At 42.1% G+C, this 20818-nt stretch overlaps 1 protein-coding gene across 1 annotated transcript in view; it reads left to right on the top strand.

Moving 5' to 3' along the window:
• Positions 1-20818, top strand: part of LOC110488023 (VPS50 subunit of EARP/GARPII complex) — a 245974-nt gene that overhangs the window by 171247 nt on the left and 53909 nt on the right. The window contains exon 22 of the mRNA XM_036971386.1: positions 1723-1803. Coding sequence (XP_036827281.1) covers positions 1723-1803 — 81 coding nt within the window. The remainder of the gene's footprint in view (positions 1-1722; positions 1804-20818) is intronic.

Below are 20818 nucleotides of genomic sequence, written 5' to 3'. Positions count from 1 at the left end.
ACAGTCCCCTACTCTGTCATGGTAATGTGGTTAGCTACAGGCCCCTACTCTGTCATGGTAATGTGGTTAGCTACAGGCCCCTACTCTGTCATGGTAACATGGTTAGGTACAGGCTCCTACTCTGTCATGGTAATGTGGTTAGCTACAGGCCCCTACTCTGTCATGGTAACATGGTTAGGTACAGGCTCCTACTCTGTCATGGTAATGTGGTTAGCTACAGGCTCCTACTCTGTCATGGTAACATGGTTAGCTACATGCTCCTACTCTGTCATGGTAATGTGGTTAGCTACAGGCCCCTACTCTGTCATGGTAACATGGTTAGGTACAGGCTCCTACTCTGTCATGGTAATGTGGTTAGCTACAGGCCCCTACTCTGTCATGGTAATTTGGTTAGCTACAGTCCCCTACTCTGTCATGGTAATGTGGTTAGCTACAGGCCCCTACTCTGTCATGGTAATTTGGTTAGCTACAGTCCCCTACTCTGTCATGGTAATGTGGTTAGCTACAGGCCCCTACTCTGTCATGGTAATGTGGTTAGCTACAGGCCCCTACTCTGTCATGGTAATGTGGTTAGCTACCGGCCCTACTCTGTCATGATAATGTGGTTAGCTACAGGCCCCTACTCTGTCATGGTAATGTGGTTAGCTACAGCCCCTACTCTGTCATGATAATGTGGTTAGCTACAGGCCCCTACTCTGTCATGGTAATGTGGTTAGCTACAGGCCCCTACTCTGTCATGGTAATGTGGTTAGCTACAGGCCCCTACTCTGTCATGGTAATGTGGTGAGAGTAGCAGCAGGCCCCTGCTCTGTCATGGTAATGTGGTTAGCTACCGGCCCCTACTCTGTCATGGTAATGTGGTGAGAGTAGCAGCAGGCCCCTGCTCTGTCATGGTAATGTGGTTAGCTACAGGCCCCTACTCTGTCATGGTAATGTGGTTAGCTACCGGCCCTACTCTGTCATGGTAATGTGGTTAGCAACAGGCCCCTACTCTGTCATGATAATGTGGTTAGCTACAGGCCCCTACTCTGTCATGGTAATGTGGTTAGCTGCAGCCCCTACTCTGTCATGATAATGTGGTTAGCTACAGGCCCTACTCTGTCATGGTAATGTGGTTAGCAACAGGCCCCTACTCTGTCATGGTAATGTGGTTAGCAACAGGCCCCTACTCTGTCATGGTAATGTGGTTAGCAACAGGCCCTACTCTGTCATGGTAATGTGGTTAGCTACAGGCCCCTACTCTGTCATGGTAATGTGGTTAGCTACAGGCCCTTACTCTGTCATGGTAATGTGGTTAGCTACAGGCCCCTACTCTGTCATGGTAATGTGGTTAGCTACAGGCCCCTACTCTGTCATGGTAATGTGGTTAGCAACAGGCCCTACTCTGTCATGGTAATGTGAGATGGCGGAGTAATCCACAAATCTCCCAAACTGACAAGAACCATATCTCTTTCTCTCTCTTTTTCTCACTTTCTCTTTCAGACCTCTTGCCTAAATGTAGCTTCAGTGAAAAATTATACAATCTATGTCCAATAATGAGACTCCCAATGCTGTACTCATAGTACCCAATACTCATAGTACCCAATGCAGTGTAGATCCCCTGGTGGGCCCCCTCCTGTGATTCGATCCCTATGATTAGTTTGTGGTTAGATTGCAGTGTAGACAGGACGGTGCGTGTGTATTAACCGTGTGTGTGTGTGTGTGTGTGTGTCTGTTCTGCAGTATGAATCATCAGGTCCGGGTCTGATCAGCAGCCGACTGAGAACAACACTGAACAGAATCCAGGAGAGCCTCATCCAAATGGTAGGATAATAACTATTTCTCTCTCTATCTCTCTCTCCCTCTCTACCTCGCCCCCCTCCTCTCTCTTTCTCTCTCTGTTCCCTCTGCCTCGCCCCTCTGTTCCCTCTACCTCGACCCTATGTTCCCTCTACCTCGCCCCCTCCTCTCTCTTTCTCTCTCTGTTCCCTCTACCTCGCCCCCCTCCTCTCTCTTTCTCTCTCTGTTCTCTCTGCCTCGCCCCTCTGTTCCCTCTACCTCGCCCTCCTCCTCTCTCTTTCTCTCTCTCTACCTCGCCCCCTTCCTCTCTCTCTACCTCGCCCTGCCTCCTCTCTAACTACCTCGCCCTGCCTCCTCTCTCTCTACCTCGCCCTGACTCCTCTCTCTCTACCTCGCCCTGACTCCTCTCTCTCTACCTCGCCCTGCCTCCTCTCTCTCTACCTCGCCCTGCCTCCTCTCTCTCTACCTCGCCCTGCCTCCTCTCTCTCTACCTCGCCCTGCCTCTCTCTCTACCTTATCCCCCCTCCTCTCTTTCTCTCTCTCTACCTCACTCCCCTCCTCTCTCTTTCTCTCTCTCTACCTCGCCCTTCCTCTCTTTCTCTCTCTCTCTATCTCACCCCCTCCTCTCTCATTCTCTCTCTGTTCTCTCTGCCCCTCTTTTTCCTCTACCTCGCCTTGCCCCCCCCTCTCTTTCTCTACCTCGCCCCCCTCTCGCTTTCTCTTTCTCTACCTCGCCCCCCTCTCGCTTTCTCTCTCTCTACCTCGCCCCCCTCTCGCTTTCTCTCTCTCGCCCCCCTCTCGCTTTCTATCTCTCGCCCCCCTCTCGCTTTCTCTCTCGCCCCCCTCTCGCTTTCTCTCTCTCGCCCCCTCTCGCTTTCTCTCTCTCTACCTCGCCCCCCTCTCACTTTCTCTCTCTACCTCGCCCTGCCTCCTCTCTCTATCTCTCTCCACCTCTTCGCTCGCTTATTCTAGTGCACCTTTTTTCTCTCTAACCCATCTTTTTACTCTCTAAATCTCTCCCTCCATTCTGGCCCTGCCTGTGTGTGTGGTCTAAGAAGAAATGGAGCAAGAGTGCTTGCTGCTCACCCCGTATGGCATTGGCCCTCATTAAGCCCCCCCCACACACACACACACACACACACACACAGAGACACACATATTCGCCCTATCACGGCTTCCACGCCATGGGAGTGTGCTGTTTAGGTAAGTGATCTGATGAGTCTCCTGCTACAGGCCTCCTTTCTCTGTCTGTGCCTCCATATCGGCCTCAATTTCACATAAAGTACAATGTAATCCAGGCTTCAATTCAACCTTTAACTGAACCATTTGTGTTGACAGCTTCCTCAGAAAAAATGAATTATGCTTTTCTCTTGATGCTGCTCATTGTATGTGATAAAAGGCATCTGAAAAAGAGGAAGTGACCAGAAGATTATCAACATAAACCAAACGCTTTTCACACATTGCTTCTAACGACGAATAGAACTCAGTGGAGGCCATTTTTGTCTTTTATGTTGTGGAGCTGTGTGTTTCTATCTTTCCATATCTTCTTCTTCTCCCGTAGGAACACATCTTTGAAGCAGCTCTCACGGCTCTAAAGTAGCTCAGAGTTGTTCACTCAGTGTTTCTGTCTCACTTTAAATAGATCCTCTGGTACTTTTGTATCCTTTAGCCAGTAGTTCTTCAAGTAGCGCTCATTAGCCAAAAGTGGTACCCGAAAATGGCGTTCTATGTCACATATGTGCACCACGTATTGCTCTCTCTCTTTGTCGCACTACTGTGTGTGCAATAGTCTACCTGTAGTGAAATGGTCTACCTGTAGTGAAATAGTCTCCCTGTAGTGAAATGGTTTACCTGTAGTGAAACGGTTTACCTGTAGTGAAACTGTCTCCCTGTAGTGAAACTGTCTCCCTGTAGTGAAACTGTCTCCCTGTAGTTAAACTGTCTCCCTGTAGTGAAACTGTCTCCCTGTAGTGAAACTGTCTCCCTGTATTGAAATAGTCTACCTGTAGTTGAAATAGTCTACCTGTAGTTAAAATCAGTAGTAAAATAGTCTACCTGTAGTTGAAATAGTCTACCTGTAGTTGAAATCAGTAGTAAAATAGTCTACCTGTAGTTGAAATAGTCTACCTGTAGTTAAAATCAGTAGTAAAATAGTTTACCTGTAGTGAAATAGTCTACCTGTAGTAAAATAGTCTACCTGTAGTTGAAATCAGTAGTAAAATAGTTTACCTGTAGTGAAATAGTCTACCTGTAGTAAAATAGTCTACCTGTAGTTGAAATCAGTAGTAAAATAGTCTACCTTTAGTGAAATAGTCTACCTTTAGTGAAACTGTCTCCCTGTAGTGAAACTGTCTCCCTGTATTGAAATAGTCTACCTGTAGTTGAAATAGTCTACCTGTAGTTGAAATAGTCTCCCTGTAGTGAAATAGTCTACCTGTAGTTAAAATCAGTAGTAAAATAGTTTACCTTTAGTGAAATAGTCTACCTTTAGTGAAACTGTCTCCCTGTAGTGAAACTGTCTCCCTGTAGTGAAACTGTCTCCCTGTATTGAAATAGTCTACCTGTAGTTGAAATAGTCTACCTGTAGTTGAACTAGTCTCCCTGTAGTTGAAATCAGTAGTAAAATAGTCTCCCTGTAGTGAAATAGTCTACCTGTAGTTAAAATCAGTAGTAAAATAGTTTACCTGTAGTGAAATAGTCTACCTGTAGTAAAATAGTCTACCTGTAGTTGAAATCAGTAGTAAAATAGTTTACCTGTAGTGAAATAGTCTACCTGTAGTTAAAATCAGTAGTAAAATAGTTTACCTGTAGTGAAATAGTCTACCTGTAGTAAAATAGTCTACCTGTAGTTGAAATCAGTAGTAAAATAGTCTACCTGTAGTTGAAATAGTCTACCTGTAGTTAAAATCAGTAGTAAAATAGTTTACCTGTAGTGAAATAGTCTACCTGTAGTAAAATAGTCTACCTGTAGTTGAAATCAGTAGTAAAATAGTCTACCTTTAGTGAAATAGTCTACCTTTAGTGAAACTGTCTCCCTGTAGTGAAACTGTCTCCCTGTATTGAAATAGTCTACCTGTAGTTGAAATAGTCTACCTGTAGTTGAAATAGTCTCCCTGTAGTGAAATAGTCTACCTGTAGTTAAAATCAGTAGTAAAATAGTTTACCTGTAGTGAAATAGTCTACCTGTAGTAAAATAGTCTACCTGTAGTTGAAATAGTCTACCTGTAGTTAAAATCAGTAGTGAAACAGCCTCCCTGTAGTGAAACAGTCTCCCTGTAGTGAAACAGTTTACCTGTAGTGAAACAGTCTCCCTGTAGTGAAACAGTCTCCCTGTAGTGAAACAGTCTCCCTGTAGTGAAATCAGTAGTGAAATAGTCTACCCGTAGTGAAATAGTCTACCCGTAGTGAAATTGTCTACCCGTAGTGAAATTGTCTACCCGTAGTGAAATTGTCTACCCGTAGTGAAATAGTCTGCCAGTAGTGGAATAGTCTACCTGTAGTGAAATAGTCTACCTGTATTAAAATCAGTAGTGAAACAGTCTACCTGTTGTGAAAGTCTACCTGTAGTGAAATAGTCTACCAGTAGTAAATTCAGTAGTCAAATAGTCTACCCGTAGTGAAATAGTCTACCTGTAGTGAAATAGTCTACCTGTAGTGAAACAGTCTACCTGTAGTGAAACAGTCTACCAGTAGTAAAATCAGTAGTGAAATAGTCTACAAGTAGTGAAATAGTCTACCTGTAGTGAAATAGTCTACCAGTAGTGAAATAGTCTACCAGTATTGGGAATAGTCTACCTGTAGTGAAATAGTCTACCAGTAGTGAAATAGTCTACCAGTATTGGAATAGTCTACCTGTAGTGAAATAGCCTACCAGTAGTAAAATCACTAGTGAAACAGTCTACCCGTAGTGAAACAGTCTACCCGTATTGTTAGTCTGCCAGTAGTAAAATCAGTAGTGAAATAGTCTACCTGTAGTGAAATAGTCTACCTGTAGTGAAATAGTCTACAAGTAGTGAAATAGTCTACCCGTAGTGAAATAGTCTACCTGTAGTGAAATAGTCTACCCGTAGTGAAATAGTCTACCCGTAGTGAAATAGTCTACCAGTAGTGAAATAGTCTACCAGTTGTGAAATAGTCTACCAGTAGTGGAATAGTCTACCTGTAGTGAAATAGCCTACCTGTAGTAAAATCACTAGTGAAACAGTCTACCTGTAGTGAAACAGTCTACCTGTAGTGAAATAGTCTACCAGTAGTGAAATAGTCTACCAGTAGTGGAATAGTCTACCAGTAGTGAAATAGCCTACCAGTAGTAAAATCACTAGTGAAACAGTCTACCTGTAGTGAAACAGTCTACCTGTAGTGAAACAGTCTACCTGTATTAAAATCAGTAGTGAAACAGTCTACCTGTATTAAAATCAGTAGTAAAATAGTCTACCTGTTGTGAAATAGTCTACCCGTAGTGAAATAGTCTACCCGTAGTGAAATAGTCTACCCGTAGTGAAATAGTCTACCCGTAGTGAAATAGTCTACCCGTAGTGAAATAGTCTACCAGTAGTGAAATAGTCTACCAGTAATGAAATAGTCTGCCAGTAGTGAAACAGTCTACCTGTATTGAAATTAGTAGTGAAATAGTCTACCTGTAGTGAAATAGTCTGCCAGTAGTGAAATAGTCTACCCGTAGTGAAATAGTCTACCAGTAGTGAAATAGTCTACCAGTAGTGGAATAGTCTACAAGTAGTGAAATAGTCTACCTGTAGTGAAATAGTCTACCAGTAGTGAAATAGTCTACCAGTATTGGAATAGTCTACCTGTAGTGAAATAGTCTACCAGTAGTGAAATAGTCTACCAGTATTGGAATAGTCTACCTGTAGTGAAATAGCCTACCAGTAGTAAAATCACTAGTGAAACAGTCTACCCGTAGTGAAACAGTCTACCCGTATTGTTAGTCTGCCAGTAGTAAAATCAGTAGTGAAATAGTCTACCTGTAGTGAAATAGTCTACCTGTAGTGAAATAGTCTACAAGTAGTGAAATAGTCTACCCGTAGTGAAATAGTCTACCTGTAGTGAAATAGTCTACCTGTAGTGAAATAGTCTACCAGTAGTGAAATAGTCTACCAGTATTGGAATAGTCTACCTGTAGTGAAATAGTCTACCAGTAGTGAAATAGTATACCAGTATTGGAATAGTCTACCTGTAGTGAAATAGCCTACCAGTAGTAAAATCACTAGTGAAACAGTCTACCCGTAGTGAAACAGTCTACCCGTATTGTTAGTCTGCCAGTAGTAAAATCAGTAGTGAAATAGTCTACCTGTAGTGAAATAGTCTACCTGTAGTGAAATAGTCTACAAGTAGTGAAATAGTCTACCCGTAGTGAAATAGTCTACCTGTAGTGAAATAGTCTACCCGTAGTGAAATAGTCTACCCGTAGTGAAATAGTCTACCAGTAGTGAAATAGTCTACCAGTTGTGAAATAGTCTACCAGTAGTGGAATAGTCTACCTGTAGTGAAATAGCCTACCTGTAGTAAAATCACTAGTGAAACAGTCTACCTGTAGTGAAACAGTCTACCTGTAGTGAAATAGTCTACCAGTAGTGAAATAGTCTACCAGTAGTGGAATAGTCTACCAGTAGTGAAATAGCCTACCAGTAGTAAAATCACTAGTGAAACAGTCTACCTGTAGTGAAACAGTCTACCTGTAGTGAAACAGTCTACCTGTATTAAAATCAGTAGTGAAACAGTCTACCTGTATTAAAATCAGTAGTAAAATAGTCTACCTGTTGTGAAATAGTCTACCCGTAGTGAAATAGTCTCCCGTAGTGAAATAGTCTACCCGTAGTGAAATAGTCTACCCGTAGTGAAATAGTCTACCCGTAGTGAAATAGTCTACCCGTAGTGAAATAGTCTACCAGTAATGAAATAGTCTGCCAGTAGTGAAACAGTCTACCTGTATTGAAATTAGTAGTGAAATAGTCTACCTGTAGTGAAATAGTCTGCCAGTAGTGAAATAGTCTACCCGTAGTGAAATAGTCTACCCGTAGTGAAATAGTCTACCAGTAGTGAAATAGTCTACCAGTAGTGGAATAGTCTACCTGTAGTGAAATAGCCTACCAGTAGTAAAATCACTAGTGAAACAGTCTACCTGTAGTGAAACAGTCTACCTGTAGTGAAACAGTCTACCTGTATTAAAATCAGTAGTAAAATAGTCTACCTGTTGTGAAATAGTCTACCCGTAGTGAAATAGTCTACCCGTAGTGAAATAGTCTACCCGTAGTGAAATAGTCTACCCGTAGTGAAATAGTCTACCCGTAGTGAAATAGTCTACCAGTAGTGAAATAGTCTACCAGTTGTGAAATAGTCTACCAGTAGTGGAATAGTCTACCTGTAGTGAAATAGCCTACCAGTAGTAAAATCACTAGTGAAACAGTCTACCTGTAGTGAAACAGTCTACCTGTAGTGAAATAGTCTACCAGAATTGAAATAGTCTACCAGTAGTGGAATAGTCTACCAGTAGTGAAATAGCCTACCAGTAGTAAAATCACTAGTGAAACAGTCTACCTGTAGTGAAATAGTCTACCAGTAGTGAAATAGTCTACCAGTAGTGAAATAGTCTACCAGTAGTGGAATAGTCTACCTGTAGTGAAATAGCCTACCAGTAGTAAAATCACTAGTGAAACAGTCTACCTGTAGTGAAACAGTCTACCTGTAGTGAAACAGTCTACCTGTATTAAAATCAGTAGTAAAATAGTCTACCTGTTGTGAAATAGTCTACCCGTAGTGAAATAGTCTACCCATAGTGAAATAGTCTACCCATAGTGAAATAGTCTACCAGTAGTGAAATAGTCTGCCAGTAGTGAAACAGTCTACCTGTATTGAAATCAGTAGTGAAATAGTCTACCTGTAGTGAAATAGTCTACCCGTAGTGAAATAGTCTACCCGTAGTGAAATAGTCTACCAGTAGTGAAATAGTCTACCAGTAGTGGAATAGTCTACCAGTAGTGAAATAGCCTACCAGTAGTAAAATCACTAGTGAAACAGTCTACCTGTAGTGAAATAGTCTACCAGTAGTGAAATAGTCTACCAGTAGTGGAATAGTCTACCTGTAGTGAAATAGCCTACCAGTAGTAAAATCACTAGTGAAACAGTCTACCTGTAGTGAAACAGTCTACCTGTAGTGAAACAGTCTACCTGTAGTGAAACAGTCTACCTGTATTAAAATCAGTAGTAAAATAGTCTACCTGTTGTGAAATAGTCTACCCGTAGTGAAATAGTCTACCCGTAGTGAAATAGTCTACCCATAGTGGAATAGTCTACCAGTAGTGAAATAGCCTACCAGTAGTAAAATCACTAGTGAAACAGTCTACCTGTAGTGAAATAGTCTACCAGTAGTGAAATAGTCTACCAGTAGTGAAATAGTCTACCAGTAGTGGAATAGTCTACCTGTAGTGAAATAGCCTACCAGTAGTAAAATCACTAGTGAAACAGTCTACCTGTAGTGAAACAGTCTACCTGTAGTGAAACAGTCTACCTGTAGTGAAACAGTCTACCTGTAGTGAAACAGTCTACCTGTATTAAAATCAGTAGTAAAATAGTCTACCTGTTGTGAAATAGTCTACCCGTAGTGAAACAGTCTACCCGTAGTGAAATAGTCTACCCATAGTGAAATAGTCTACCCGTAGTGAAAGTCTACCAGTAGTGAAATAGTCTGCCAGTAGTGAAACAGTCTACCTGTATTGAAATCAGTAGTGAAATAGTCTGCCAGTAGTGAAATAGTCTGCCAGTAGTGAAATAGTCTACCCGTAGTGAAATAGTCTACCCGTAGTGAAATAGTCTGCCAGTAGTGAAAGTCTACCTGTATTGAAATCAGTAGTTAAATAGTCTACCTGTCGTGAAATAGTCTACCAGTAGTAAATTCAGTAGTGAAATAGTCTACCTGTAGTGAAATAGTCTACAAGTAGTGAAATAGTCTACCTGTAGTGAAATAGTCTACCTGTAGTGAAATAGTCTACCTGTATTGAAATCAGTAGTTAAATAGTCTACCTGTCGTAAAATAGTCTACCTGTAGTGAAATAGTCTACCAGCAGTAAATTCAGTAGTTAAATAGTCTACCCGTAGTGAAATAGTCTACCCGTAGTGAAATAGTCTGCCAGTAGTGAAATAGTCTACCTGTAGTGAAATAGTCTACCTGTAGTGAAATAGTCTACCCGTAGTCAAATAGTCTACCCGTAGTGAAGCAGTCTACCCGTAGTGAAGCAGTCTACCAGTAGTGAAACAGTCTACCCGTAGTAAAATCAGTAGTGAAATAGTCTATCTGTAGTGAAATAGTCTACCTGTAGTGAAATAGTCTACCCGTAGTGAAATAGTCTACCCGTAGTCAAATAGTCTACCCGTAGTCAAATAGTCTACCCGTAGTGAAATAGTCTACCCGTAGTGAAATAGTCTACCCGTAGTCAAATAGTCTACCCGTAGTGAAGCAGTCTGCCCGTAGTGAAGCAGTCTGCCCGTAGTGAAGCAGTCTACCCGTAGTGAAGCAGTCTACCCGTAGTGAAGCAGTCTACCCGTAGTGAAGCAGTCTACCCGTAGTGAAGCAGTCTACCCGTAGTGAAATAGTCTACCCACACTGTATCAGCGAGCTTTTGGCTATAGAGCGCAGGTGCCAAAACCAGAAGAGGCACATTTGTTATTTAACGCAACAGTTTTTGTGACCAAAGTAAAGTTGAAAATGAGATGGAAACATATTGAACTTGACATTTCTTTGGTACATGAAAACTTGAGCTGAAAGTACTTGTTGTGTGCACTACGTCATCACGCACAGATTTTTATCCGCAACAAGTCCGTTGGTGGAAACTTACCACTGGTGGGAAAATTCAAATGTTTTCATTATTTGGATATTAGAATATTCACTTAAACCTTGTCGCCACTTGGATGTAAACCTAGCTATAGACACTATGGGTGAGAGAAGGTGATCAGAAAGGAAATTTAAGTAAATGCAATTGAATTGTCATTATATTAATCTGTTGTAGCTGATTAGTTTACCAGCCCTGAAGCTAGTCTTGTTGCTGTTAGCAGATGAAAACAGTCAGCCCTGAAAAACGTCTGTGAGAACACATGTTTTGGCACACACAGACATGGTCCAGTACATCCCAGTTGTCTGTTTACAGTGGAGAGGAGGGATCTCTCTGTCAGGGCTGCTGATCACATGACCTGGTCACATGGAGCGCCGAGAGGAACAGACAGATGGGTGATAGGGGCTGTGAAAACCGCATCAGGGCACAAACACATGTCAGATCAGGGGAGGGGGGAGAGAGACCGGGTGGGAGATCCGCTCTTCTCGGGAGACCAAAGTGGTGTGAGGCCTTTTACACAGATAGAGCATAATTATATCACTTTGTGTCCAACCAGAGAGACTGGATATAATGACGAGATGCTTGAGTCTCAGCCCTAACAATGGGATTCATTGTCCACAGAGCAGAAAGGCGGGCTGCCAAGCTCCCACCTATTCTTCTCTTTTGGGTTGGTGGATACATTGCGTTATTTGAATAATAAATGTAAAAAATATTCAATGAATGGGTGTTGACGTCCAACCGCCTGTATTCAATGGAGAATGAGATGCATATTCATGAGGCTAGGCATAGCATAGACCGTCTCAAATTTCTTAACTTCAATTAGATCAAATAAGCCTCACGTATCAAAATAGAAAATAATTTTTATCTTGACTAAATTTGACACTAAACTTGCCCCCCACCCATACAAAAACTCTCCACTTGCTTAGTAATGAATGATCTGCTTAGCGAGGGGCAGATTTTGGGCTGTGTAAACCCTCTCGCTTCGCCTCTTCCTCTGGTTGATGCTTGACTGCCGTTTGACAACCCAGTTCACTTGATTAAGAGCTATTTAAAACGTCCTCGCTTCAGCGGGCGACAGAAACACAGAGTTCTCTGGTCTCTATATCGACTCATTCTATTTCCATTCTCTCCAATACAACTCCTTTTTTCTTACTTTAAAAAATATTGGAAAAGGCTTTTAGTCTTTCGCCGGAAATCTAACGTTATTTTTAGTTTAGGTCAATTAATCATTCATTGCTTTAGATATGCCCTGTTTTATTTCCCCAAAAGTTCTCTCTCTCCCTCTCTCTCTCTCTCTCTCTCTCTCTCTCTCTTTCCCTCTCTCTCTCTTTCCCCCTCTCTCTCTCTCTTTCCCCCTCTCTCTCTCTCTCTCTCTCTCTCTCTCTCTCTTTCCCTCTCTCTCTCTTTCCCCCTCTCTCTCTCTCTCTTTCCCCCTCTCTCTCTCTCTCTCTCTCTCTCTCTCTCTCTCCTTCTCTCTCTCTCTCTCTCTCCTTCTCTCTCTCTCTCTCTCTCTCTCTCTCTCTCTCTCTCTCTCTCTCCCCCCCTGTCTCTCTCGCTCTCTCCCTCGGTCTCTCTCTCTCTCTCCCCCTCTCTACTTTAATCCTTTTATTAAATTACTAATAACGTTTGCATGTGTACTGTGTACCAACTTTGTGATAATTAAGAATCAAGGTCAGGGTTTGCATAAGCAGTGTGCATTAATTTACAGTGATAGTATTTAGACTTTATTATCGTTCATTTACAATCTCCCCTGGCATAATTACAAAAAGGGACATTGAGATTTATAAACACACACACACACACACACACACACACACACACGTGGATAAACACACGTGTGCACACACCTAGAGGGGGAGACCTCATTTGTAAACGCATTATAAAGTTAATTATGCGTCATATTTCAATTTGCAGAGAAATCCTTGTGGTTTAGCTCTCATTTGCTGCCTTGACATGATTTTATTTAAAAATCCCTTCTCTCATAATGACTTTGATGCCAATATGAATGGCAGTCAGCCCGTTGGGATCCATCTCAATCTCCATGTTTAAAACACCAGACTGGCTGCTCTCCCACCAGCCTCTCAGGAGAACTAAGTCTGCCCCCTCTGTTTCTCTCCTTCTCTCCATTTCATCACTTCTTTCTAAACCACCTTTTGCAAAACTCTTAATGTTCTGTACATACACTAGGCTCTAGAGAAGTTTTTCCCCAGACTCAAGACTATGCCTGTTCCTCGACTGAAAAGCACTCCATTGCGCATGCTTTTTAGTACGGGAGTCGGCTTAATCTGGGTCCAGAAACCTGGCCCTAGGCCTTGCTACCATACCATCCCCTCTATCCCTCCATCCCTCCTCCTTGTTCTACACAGCGTTTCCAAAGCCATGACTCCCTGGTAAAACGATGGTCAAATTTCCAAACTGCCAGTCTGAGCACCAGGCCACAAATTCAACCATGCTGTTCCACTGACACTTTATGGAGCTCAATTTGATTGACCCCAGTCCCCAGCCACCCATTACACCTTCCAGCAAGGCTTGGATGCGGCTAACACCCCCCCCCCCCCCCTCCCCCCTGTCTGTCTCTCTCTCGTGTCTCTCTCTCTCGTGTCTTTCTCTCGTGTCTCTCGAGTCTGTCTCACAGCGATTATCCCTCTGTGATGATGCTGTCCAGCTCCTTAACCAACCTACTGAGCTGACTTTGGACACACTTTATATGTGCTGCCGACAGAGTAAACAGCAGCCGTGTGTGTTGTGCCGAAAATTGTGAAAGGTTTGTTAACCACCATATCAGGTGATTGAATCAGCCTCTTCAAACATACACCTTTTTATGTCTTTACCAGGGTTAGATGTGTTTTCTCAGACACAGATTAGTCCTGGATTAGGTTTATTTTTTGTGTCCAGCAAACCAGCACATAAAGGTTTGAAGGTTAGACTGTTACCTGTCAGCTCAGTACCAGGGTTGAATCAACAGGGAGGGGGGTGGTATTGATATTCAGTGTTGGTGAATGGGGGCTCTGGGGCTGGTTGGAGGTTGTGGCGGTGACAGGAATCAGGTCTATCCAAGGTTATTTCTCCTCCTTAGAGACCTGGAGAGACATCCCTATGGGCCCCAGGAATGTGGCAGCCAATGGCGTGCTGAGCTCTCCAAATCCCAGCTCGCTCACGAGTGTACGAGCACGCACAAACACACAGACCACAGAACATGCATAAACTCGAAGACACATACGCACACACAGACACAGACACACACACACACACACGCATTTTTCGATTCTCATCTCACTCACACATCTCTTTCCTTCGTCTGACAGCTCGGTGGTTAACTTAAGCATGTGGTGGGGTTGCGCTTCGCCACACTGAGGCTTGGCACCGCCAGCTTCACGGCCTGGCACGGCTCCTCTCGGGGGGCACAGATTAACTGTCTCACCACGCCTCCTCAGTGCTGAGTTACTGCATTAGAGACTACATTTGCCTTCCGCCTGCTGTCCCCTCGCTTTCGGTTTGAATATGGTCGCCCAGGGGGTAGTCTCAGTTTGAATATGGTCGCCCAGGGGGTAGTCTCAGTTTGAATATGGTCGCCCAGGGGGTAGTCTCAGTTTGAATATGGTCGCCCAGGGGGTAGTCTCAGTTTGAATATGGTCGCCCAGGGGGTAGTCTCAGTTTGAATATGGTCGCCCAGGGGGTAGTCTCAGTTTGAATATGGTCGCCCAGGGGGTAGTCTCAGTTTGAATATGGTCGCCCAGGGGGTAGTCTCAGTTTGAATATGGTCGCCCAGGGGGTAGTCTCAGTTTGAATATGGTCGCCCAGGGGGTAGTCTCAGTTTGAATATGGTCGCCCAGGGGGTAGTCTCAGTTTGAATATGGTCGCCCAAGGGGTAGTCTCAGTTTGAATATGGTCGCCCAGGGGGTAGTCTCAGTTTGAATATGGTCGCCCAGGAGGTAGTCTCAGTTTGAATATGGTCGCCCAGGGGGTAGTCTCAGTTTGAATATGGTCGCCCAGGGGGTAGTCTCAGTGTATGGTGATTATGAGGTTTGATGTGGAGTTCATTTAGCTGCCGTCACGCTGACAATGGACCCCAGGTCAGAGGGGCTAACTGTAGGAGCACTGGGAAGGAGGATTTGAATTCTAGTGCTGTCGTCGTAACAGTCATTTATGGAGGAGAAGGGTTTTGTTATGGTGGAAGTAAGTAGAATTGTTGGTGGTTGTAGAAATAGTAAGGATATAACAGGTTGCATTGAAATAGATGAGCCAGTCTGCAGTGTACACACACACACACACACACACACTGTCCGTCTAAATGATGAGTTGAGAGTTTTGCTAGTTTGTCATACATATTGATTGCCATTCACTAGGTCATAGAGTACAAACAGCCCTGATACAGGGCAGCTAGTCCTCTAGGACCTGTGACTCAACACCTCTGAGAGACTGTTGTCCTAAAGTTAACCCAGAGTTCTGTTGAATGACTCACTGCTACAGTTGTGGTGAGAAGCTGATTTGCATTTCAGTGATTTAAATGCTTTGTTCTTTCTCCCTATCCTCCTCATTAAAATAACAGCGTATTCCGTTCTCTTTTTTAAAATCCAGCTGATTTAAATTCTCCCTCTCCAACAGAGCAGCAAATAGGCTCTGGCTCTGTGGGATTCCTGGAAGGTTCATCAGGCAGAATGGAATCTGGGTATTTGGTAATAAACAGTGAGATAATATCACCCTAAAGGGTAAGCAGATCCATCCTCTGCTTTCAGAGGAGGAACTGCCAGTGATGATGGTGGGCTGTGTCTCACAGGGCAAATGATAGCTCTAATTCCTTATGACATTCATCTAGTGATAAGTGAATTTATGATATTACCAGCGGATGAAGGAACTAGTGGCGAGATACACTTGACATTAATTGCCAAGCTACCGGGCGTCCCCACACATTTTTTAATTCCCCACGGGCGGAATACGAAGGAGAATAGTTTCAGGGCCTCTAAGAGGGTTTCAGAGACGCTAAAAGATCACATTTCTTCCTCATACTAAACTTCCTTTGTCAAAAGGGTGATTAGGTAATTATGAAGCCCTAAATGTTGTTTAGTTTTTGTTGTGGAGTGGAAGAACTTCTTACACTCCAAGGCTTTCTTGGAAACTTTTTTTTACCAAGGCCTGAGACTGGTTCCTCGAAAGTAGTTTCAACCAACAAATTGAGGAGTTTGTTTTTTTCCCCCTTAGTCCTCAGTTGCCTTTAGTGTTCGTACTGTAGCCCCATAGCCGGTGGTGAAACTGAGACTCCATTTTTCTTTCTGGTTTGGCGTTCCACCTGGCTCAGTGATGGGTCCACTGCAGCGTGAGTAGTGAGGAGAGTAGTGCAGACGTCCCTCCCCTATCCCCAGGTGTGGGCCAAGGTCCGTGGCATGAGCCAGGGATGGACAGCCGCTCCAATGCTCCAGCCGTTCCAGCAACAAGCATGACAGATGGCTTTCAAACGGCTCGCCCCAATAATTCTTCAGGCAGCATCTCCAAAGTCAACTGTTCACACAACAAATCATGACGCCTCCACTCAGACGGAGCCCAAAAATAATAGTAGTTTTCTTCAGCAGGGTTGGCCAGCCTGATTCAGCAAGCACTTCAAAAGAACTCCGCCCAGCACCGAGCCAAGGCCAAAACTCTGGGCCTGTTCTGCAGACCGTCGGTTGAATTACGGCGGTGTAAATATAGATGATTAAATGATGCCACATGAGCCGTCCCAAGGCCAATTATCATTGTCAGTGGGTGGGTCTGTGTCAGTGTGTGTTTCCACACGTGCTGCGGTCGGATTTACAAAACAAAATGAGGGGGAATGTTAGCTTTATACAAGCTACACCACAGGTATGTGTTGTCAAAGTCTGGGTAGTGCCTATAGCAATACCAACCTAAATGGATTGTCAGAATGAAAGCCAACATAGATAAGCAGTGAACAGACTGTGGAGACCTCCTGGTACTGTAGATCTGGAATGATGTTTGAGACTTGAAACCAAGCAAAGCCCTGCTAGTCCATCTGAAGTAGGCAGTATACCGTAGAGAAGGTTCACAGAGGTTCCAAAACTGTGGGCCTCTGCGGTGGTCCCCCCCTTCCAAAAAAAATAAAAATACACACTACTGGCCAAAAGTAATGATGGACTGTCATTTCTCTTTGCTTATTTCTCTTGCCAAAATATGGACTTGGTCTTTTACCAAATAGGGCTGTCTTCTGTATACAACCTTACCTTGTCACAACACAACTGATTGGCTCAAATGCATTAAGAAGGAAAGAAATTCCACAAATGAACTTTTAACAAGGCACACCTGTTAATTGAAATGCATTCCAGGTGACTATCTCATGAAGCTGGTTTAGAGAATGCCAAGAGTGTGCAAAGCTGTCATCAAGGCAAAGGGTTGCTATATGAAGAATCTCAAATATAAAATATATTTTTATTTATTTAACACTTTTTTTGGTTACTTCATGATTCCATAGTTTTGATGTCTTCACTATTATTCAACAATGTATAGAATAGGAAGTATGTGCGTTTGTGTGTAATTATTATTGTAATAATAAATTGAGGAACTCAGTCTGGCTTTTAACTTACTCTTGAACATTGTAGTAGTAGAATGCAGAAGGTGTGATTTTGAAATTCGTCATCAGTTCCTCTTCGTCGTGTCAGTCATTGCATACCTTAGAACAGGGTTTCCCAAACTCTGTCCTGTCCCCATTCTAAGGGTCTGTGTACTGTAGAGACGGATCATTCTAAAGGTCTGTGTACTGTAGAGAAGGATCATTCTAAGGGTCTGTGTACTGTAGAGAAGGATCATTCTAAAGGTCTGTGTACTGTAGAGAAGGATTGTTCTAAAGGTCTGTGTACTGTAGAGAAGGATCGTTCTAAAGGTCTGTGTACTGTAGAGAAGGATCGTTCTAAAGGTCTGTGTACTGTAGAGAAGGATCATTCTAAAGGTCTGTGTACTGTAGAGAAGGATCATTCTAAAGGTCTGTGTACTGTAGAGAAGAATTGTTCTAAAGGTCTGTGTACTGTAGAGAAGGATCATTCTAAGGGTCTGTGTACTGTAGAGAAGGGTCATTCTAAAGGTCTGTGTACTGTAGAGAAGGATCATTCTAAGGGTCTGTGTACTGTAGAGAAGGATCATTCTAAAGGTCTGTGTACTGTAGAGAAGGATCATTCTAAGGGTCTGTGTACTGTAGAGAAGGATCATTCTAAAGGTCTGTGTACTGTAGAGAAGGATGATTCTAAGGGTCTGTGTACTGTAGAGAAGGATCATTCTAAAGGTCTGTGTACTGTAGAGAAGGATGATTCTAAGGGTCTGTGTACTGTAGAGAAGGATCGTTCTAAAGGTCTGTGTACTGTAGAGAAGGATCATTCTAAAGGTCTGTGTACTGTAGAGAAGGATCATTCTAAAGGTCTGTGTACTGTAGAGAAGGATCATTCTAAGGGTCTGTGTACTGTAGAGAAGGATCATTCTAAGGGTCTGTGTACTGTAGAGAAGGATCGTTCTAAAGGTCTGTGTACTGTAGAGAAGGATCATTCATAGGGTTTTTGTAGGTGGATGTATGGAGAGGGACATACAGTAGCACGCTCCATATAAACATGTTTTTATCCTTCAATATAACTCCAATAAAATTGTATTTGTCACTTAATCGTGAAATACTTGCTTACGAGCTCTTCTCCACGATGCAGAGTTAAAAAATAGTCAGAAAAATGGAAAGTCAAATGGTAACATGGGGAATAAAATACACAAGAATGGTGCTACCGTATATACAGGGAGTACCAGTATCAGATCAATGTGCAGAGGTACATGAGGTGGATATGTACATAAAGGCAGGGTAAAGTGACTAGGCATCAGGATAGATAATAATAAGGTATTTAAGGTAGATATGTACATAAAGGCAGGGTAAAGGGACAGGATCAGGATAGATAATAATAAGGTATTTAAGGTAGATATGTACATAAAGGCAGGGTAAAGGCACAGGATCAGGATAGATAATAATAAGGTATTTAAGGTAGATATGTACATAAAGGCAGGGTAAAGTGACTACGCATCAGGATAGATAATAATAAGGTATTTAAGGTAGATATGTACATGAAGGTAAAGTGACTAGGCATCAGGATAGATAATAATAAGGTATTTGAGGTAGATATGTACATAAAGGCAGGGTAAAGTGACTAGACATCAGGATAGATAATAATGAGGTATTTAAGGTAGATATGTACATAAAGGCAGGGTAAAGTGACTGCATCAGGATAGATAATAATAAGGTATTTAAGGTAGATCTGTACATAAAGGCAGGGTAAAGGCACAGGATCAGGATAGATAATAATAAGGTATTTGAGGTAGATATGTACATAAAGGCAGGGTAAAGGGACAGGATCAGGATAGATAATAATAAGGTATTTAAGGTAGATATGTACATAAAGGCAGGGTAAAGTAACTAGACATCAGGATATATAATAATAATAAGGTATTTGAGGTAGATATGTACATAAAGGCAGGGTTAAGTGACAGGATCAGGATAGATAATCATAAGGTATTTAAGGTAGATATGTACATAAAGGCAGGGTAAAGGGACAGGATCAGGATAGATAATAATAAGGTATTTAAGGTAGATATGTACATAAAGGCAGGGTAAAGTGACAGGATCAGGATAGATAATAATAAGGTATTTAAGGTAGATATGTACATAAAGGCAGGGTAAAGGGACAGGATCAGGATAGATAATAATAAGGTATTTAAGGTAGATATGTACATGAAGGCAGGGTAAAGGGACTAGACATCAGGATATATAAAATAAGGTATTTAAGGTAGATATGTACATAAAGGCAGAGTAAAGGGACAGGATCAGGATAGATAATAATAAGGTATTTGAGGTAGATATGTACATAAAGGCAGGGTAAAGTGACTAGACGTCAGGATAGATAATAATAAGGTATTTAAGGTAGATATGTACATAAAGGCAGGGTAAAGGGACAGGATCAGGATAGATAATAATAAGGTATTTAAGGTAGATATGTACATAAAGGCAGGGTAAAGGCACAGGATCAGGATAGATAATAATAAGGTACTTTAGATATGTACATAAAGGTAGGCTAAAGTGACTAGACATCAGGATAGTAAATAATAAGGTATTTGAGGTAGATATGTACATAAAGGCAAGGTAAAGTGACTAGGCATCAGGATAGATAATAATAAGGTATTTAAGGTAGATATGTACATATAGGCAGGGTAAAGTGACTAGACATCAGGATAGATAAGGTACTTGAGGTAGATATGTACATAAAGGCAGGGTAAAGTGACTAGGCATCAGGATAGATAATAATAAGGTATTTGAGGTAGATATGTACATAAAGGCAGGGTAAAGTGACTAGGCATCAGGATAGATAATAATAAGGTATTTGAGGTAGATATGTACATAAAGGCAGAGTAAAGGGACAGGATCAGGATAGATAATAGTAAGGTATTTGAGGTAGATATGTACATAAAGGCAGGGTAAAGGCACAGGATCAGGATAGATAATAATAAGGTATTTGAGGTAGATATGTACATAAAGGCAAGGTAAAGTGACTAGGCATCAGGATAGATAATAATAAGGTATTTGAGGTAGATATGTACATAAAGGCAGAGTAAAGGGACTAGACATCAGGATATATAATAATAAGGTATTTAAGGTAGGTATGTACATAAAGGCAGGGTAAAGTGACTAGGCATCAGGATAGATAATAATAAGGTATTTGAGGTAGATATGTACATAAAGGCAGGGTAAAGGGACAGGATCAGGATAGATAATAATAAGGTACTTTAGATATGTACATAAAGGCAAGGTAAAGTGACTAGACATCAGGATAGATAATAATAAGGTATTTGAGGTAGATATGTACATAAAGGCAGGGTAAAGGCACAGGATCAGGATAGATAATAATAAGGTATTTGAGGTAGATATGTACATAAAGGCAGGGTAAAGTGACTAGACATCAGGATATATAATAATAAGGTATTTAAGGTAGATATGTACATAAAGGCAGGGTAAAGGGACTAGACATCAGGATATATAAAATAAGGTATTTAAGGTAGATATGTACATAAAGGCAGAGTAAAGGGACAGGATCAGGATAGATAATAATAAGGTATTTGAGGTAGATATGTACATAAAGGCAGGGTAAAGTGACAGGATCAGGATAGATAATAATGAGGTATTTAAGGTAGAT

The sequence above is a fragment of the Oncorhynchus mykiss genome, chromosome 32 (genome assembly GCF_013265735.2).
Source record: "Oncorhynchus mykiss isolate Arlee chromosome 32, USDA_OmykA_1.1, whole genome shotgun sequence".
In the NCBI taxonomy this organism is placed as follows: Eukaryota; Metazoa; Chordata; class Actinopteri; order Salmoniformes; family Salmonidae; genus Oncorhynchus; species Oncorhynchus mykiss.
Note: the sequence above shows the minus strand (reverse complement) of the source record. Positions and strands in the feature narration are given on the sequence as shown.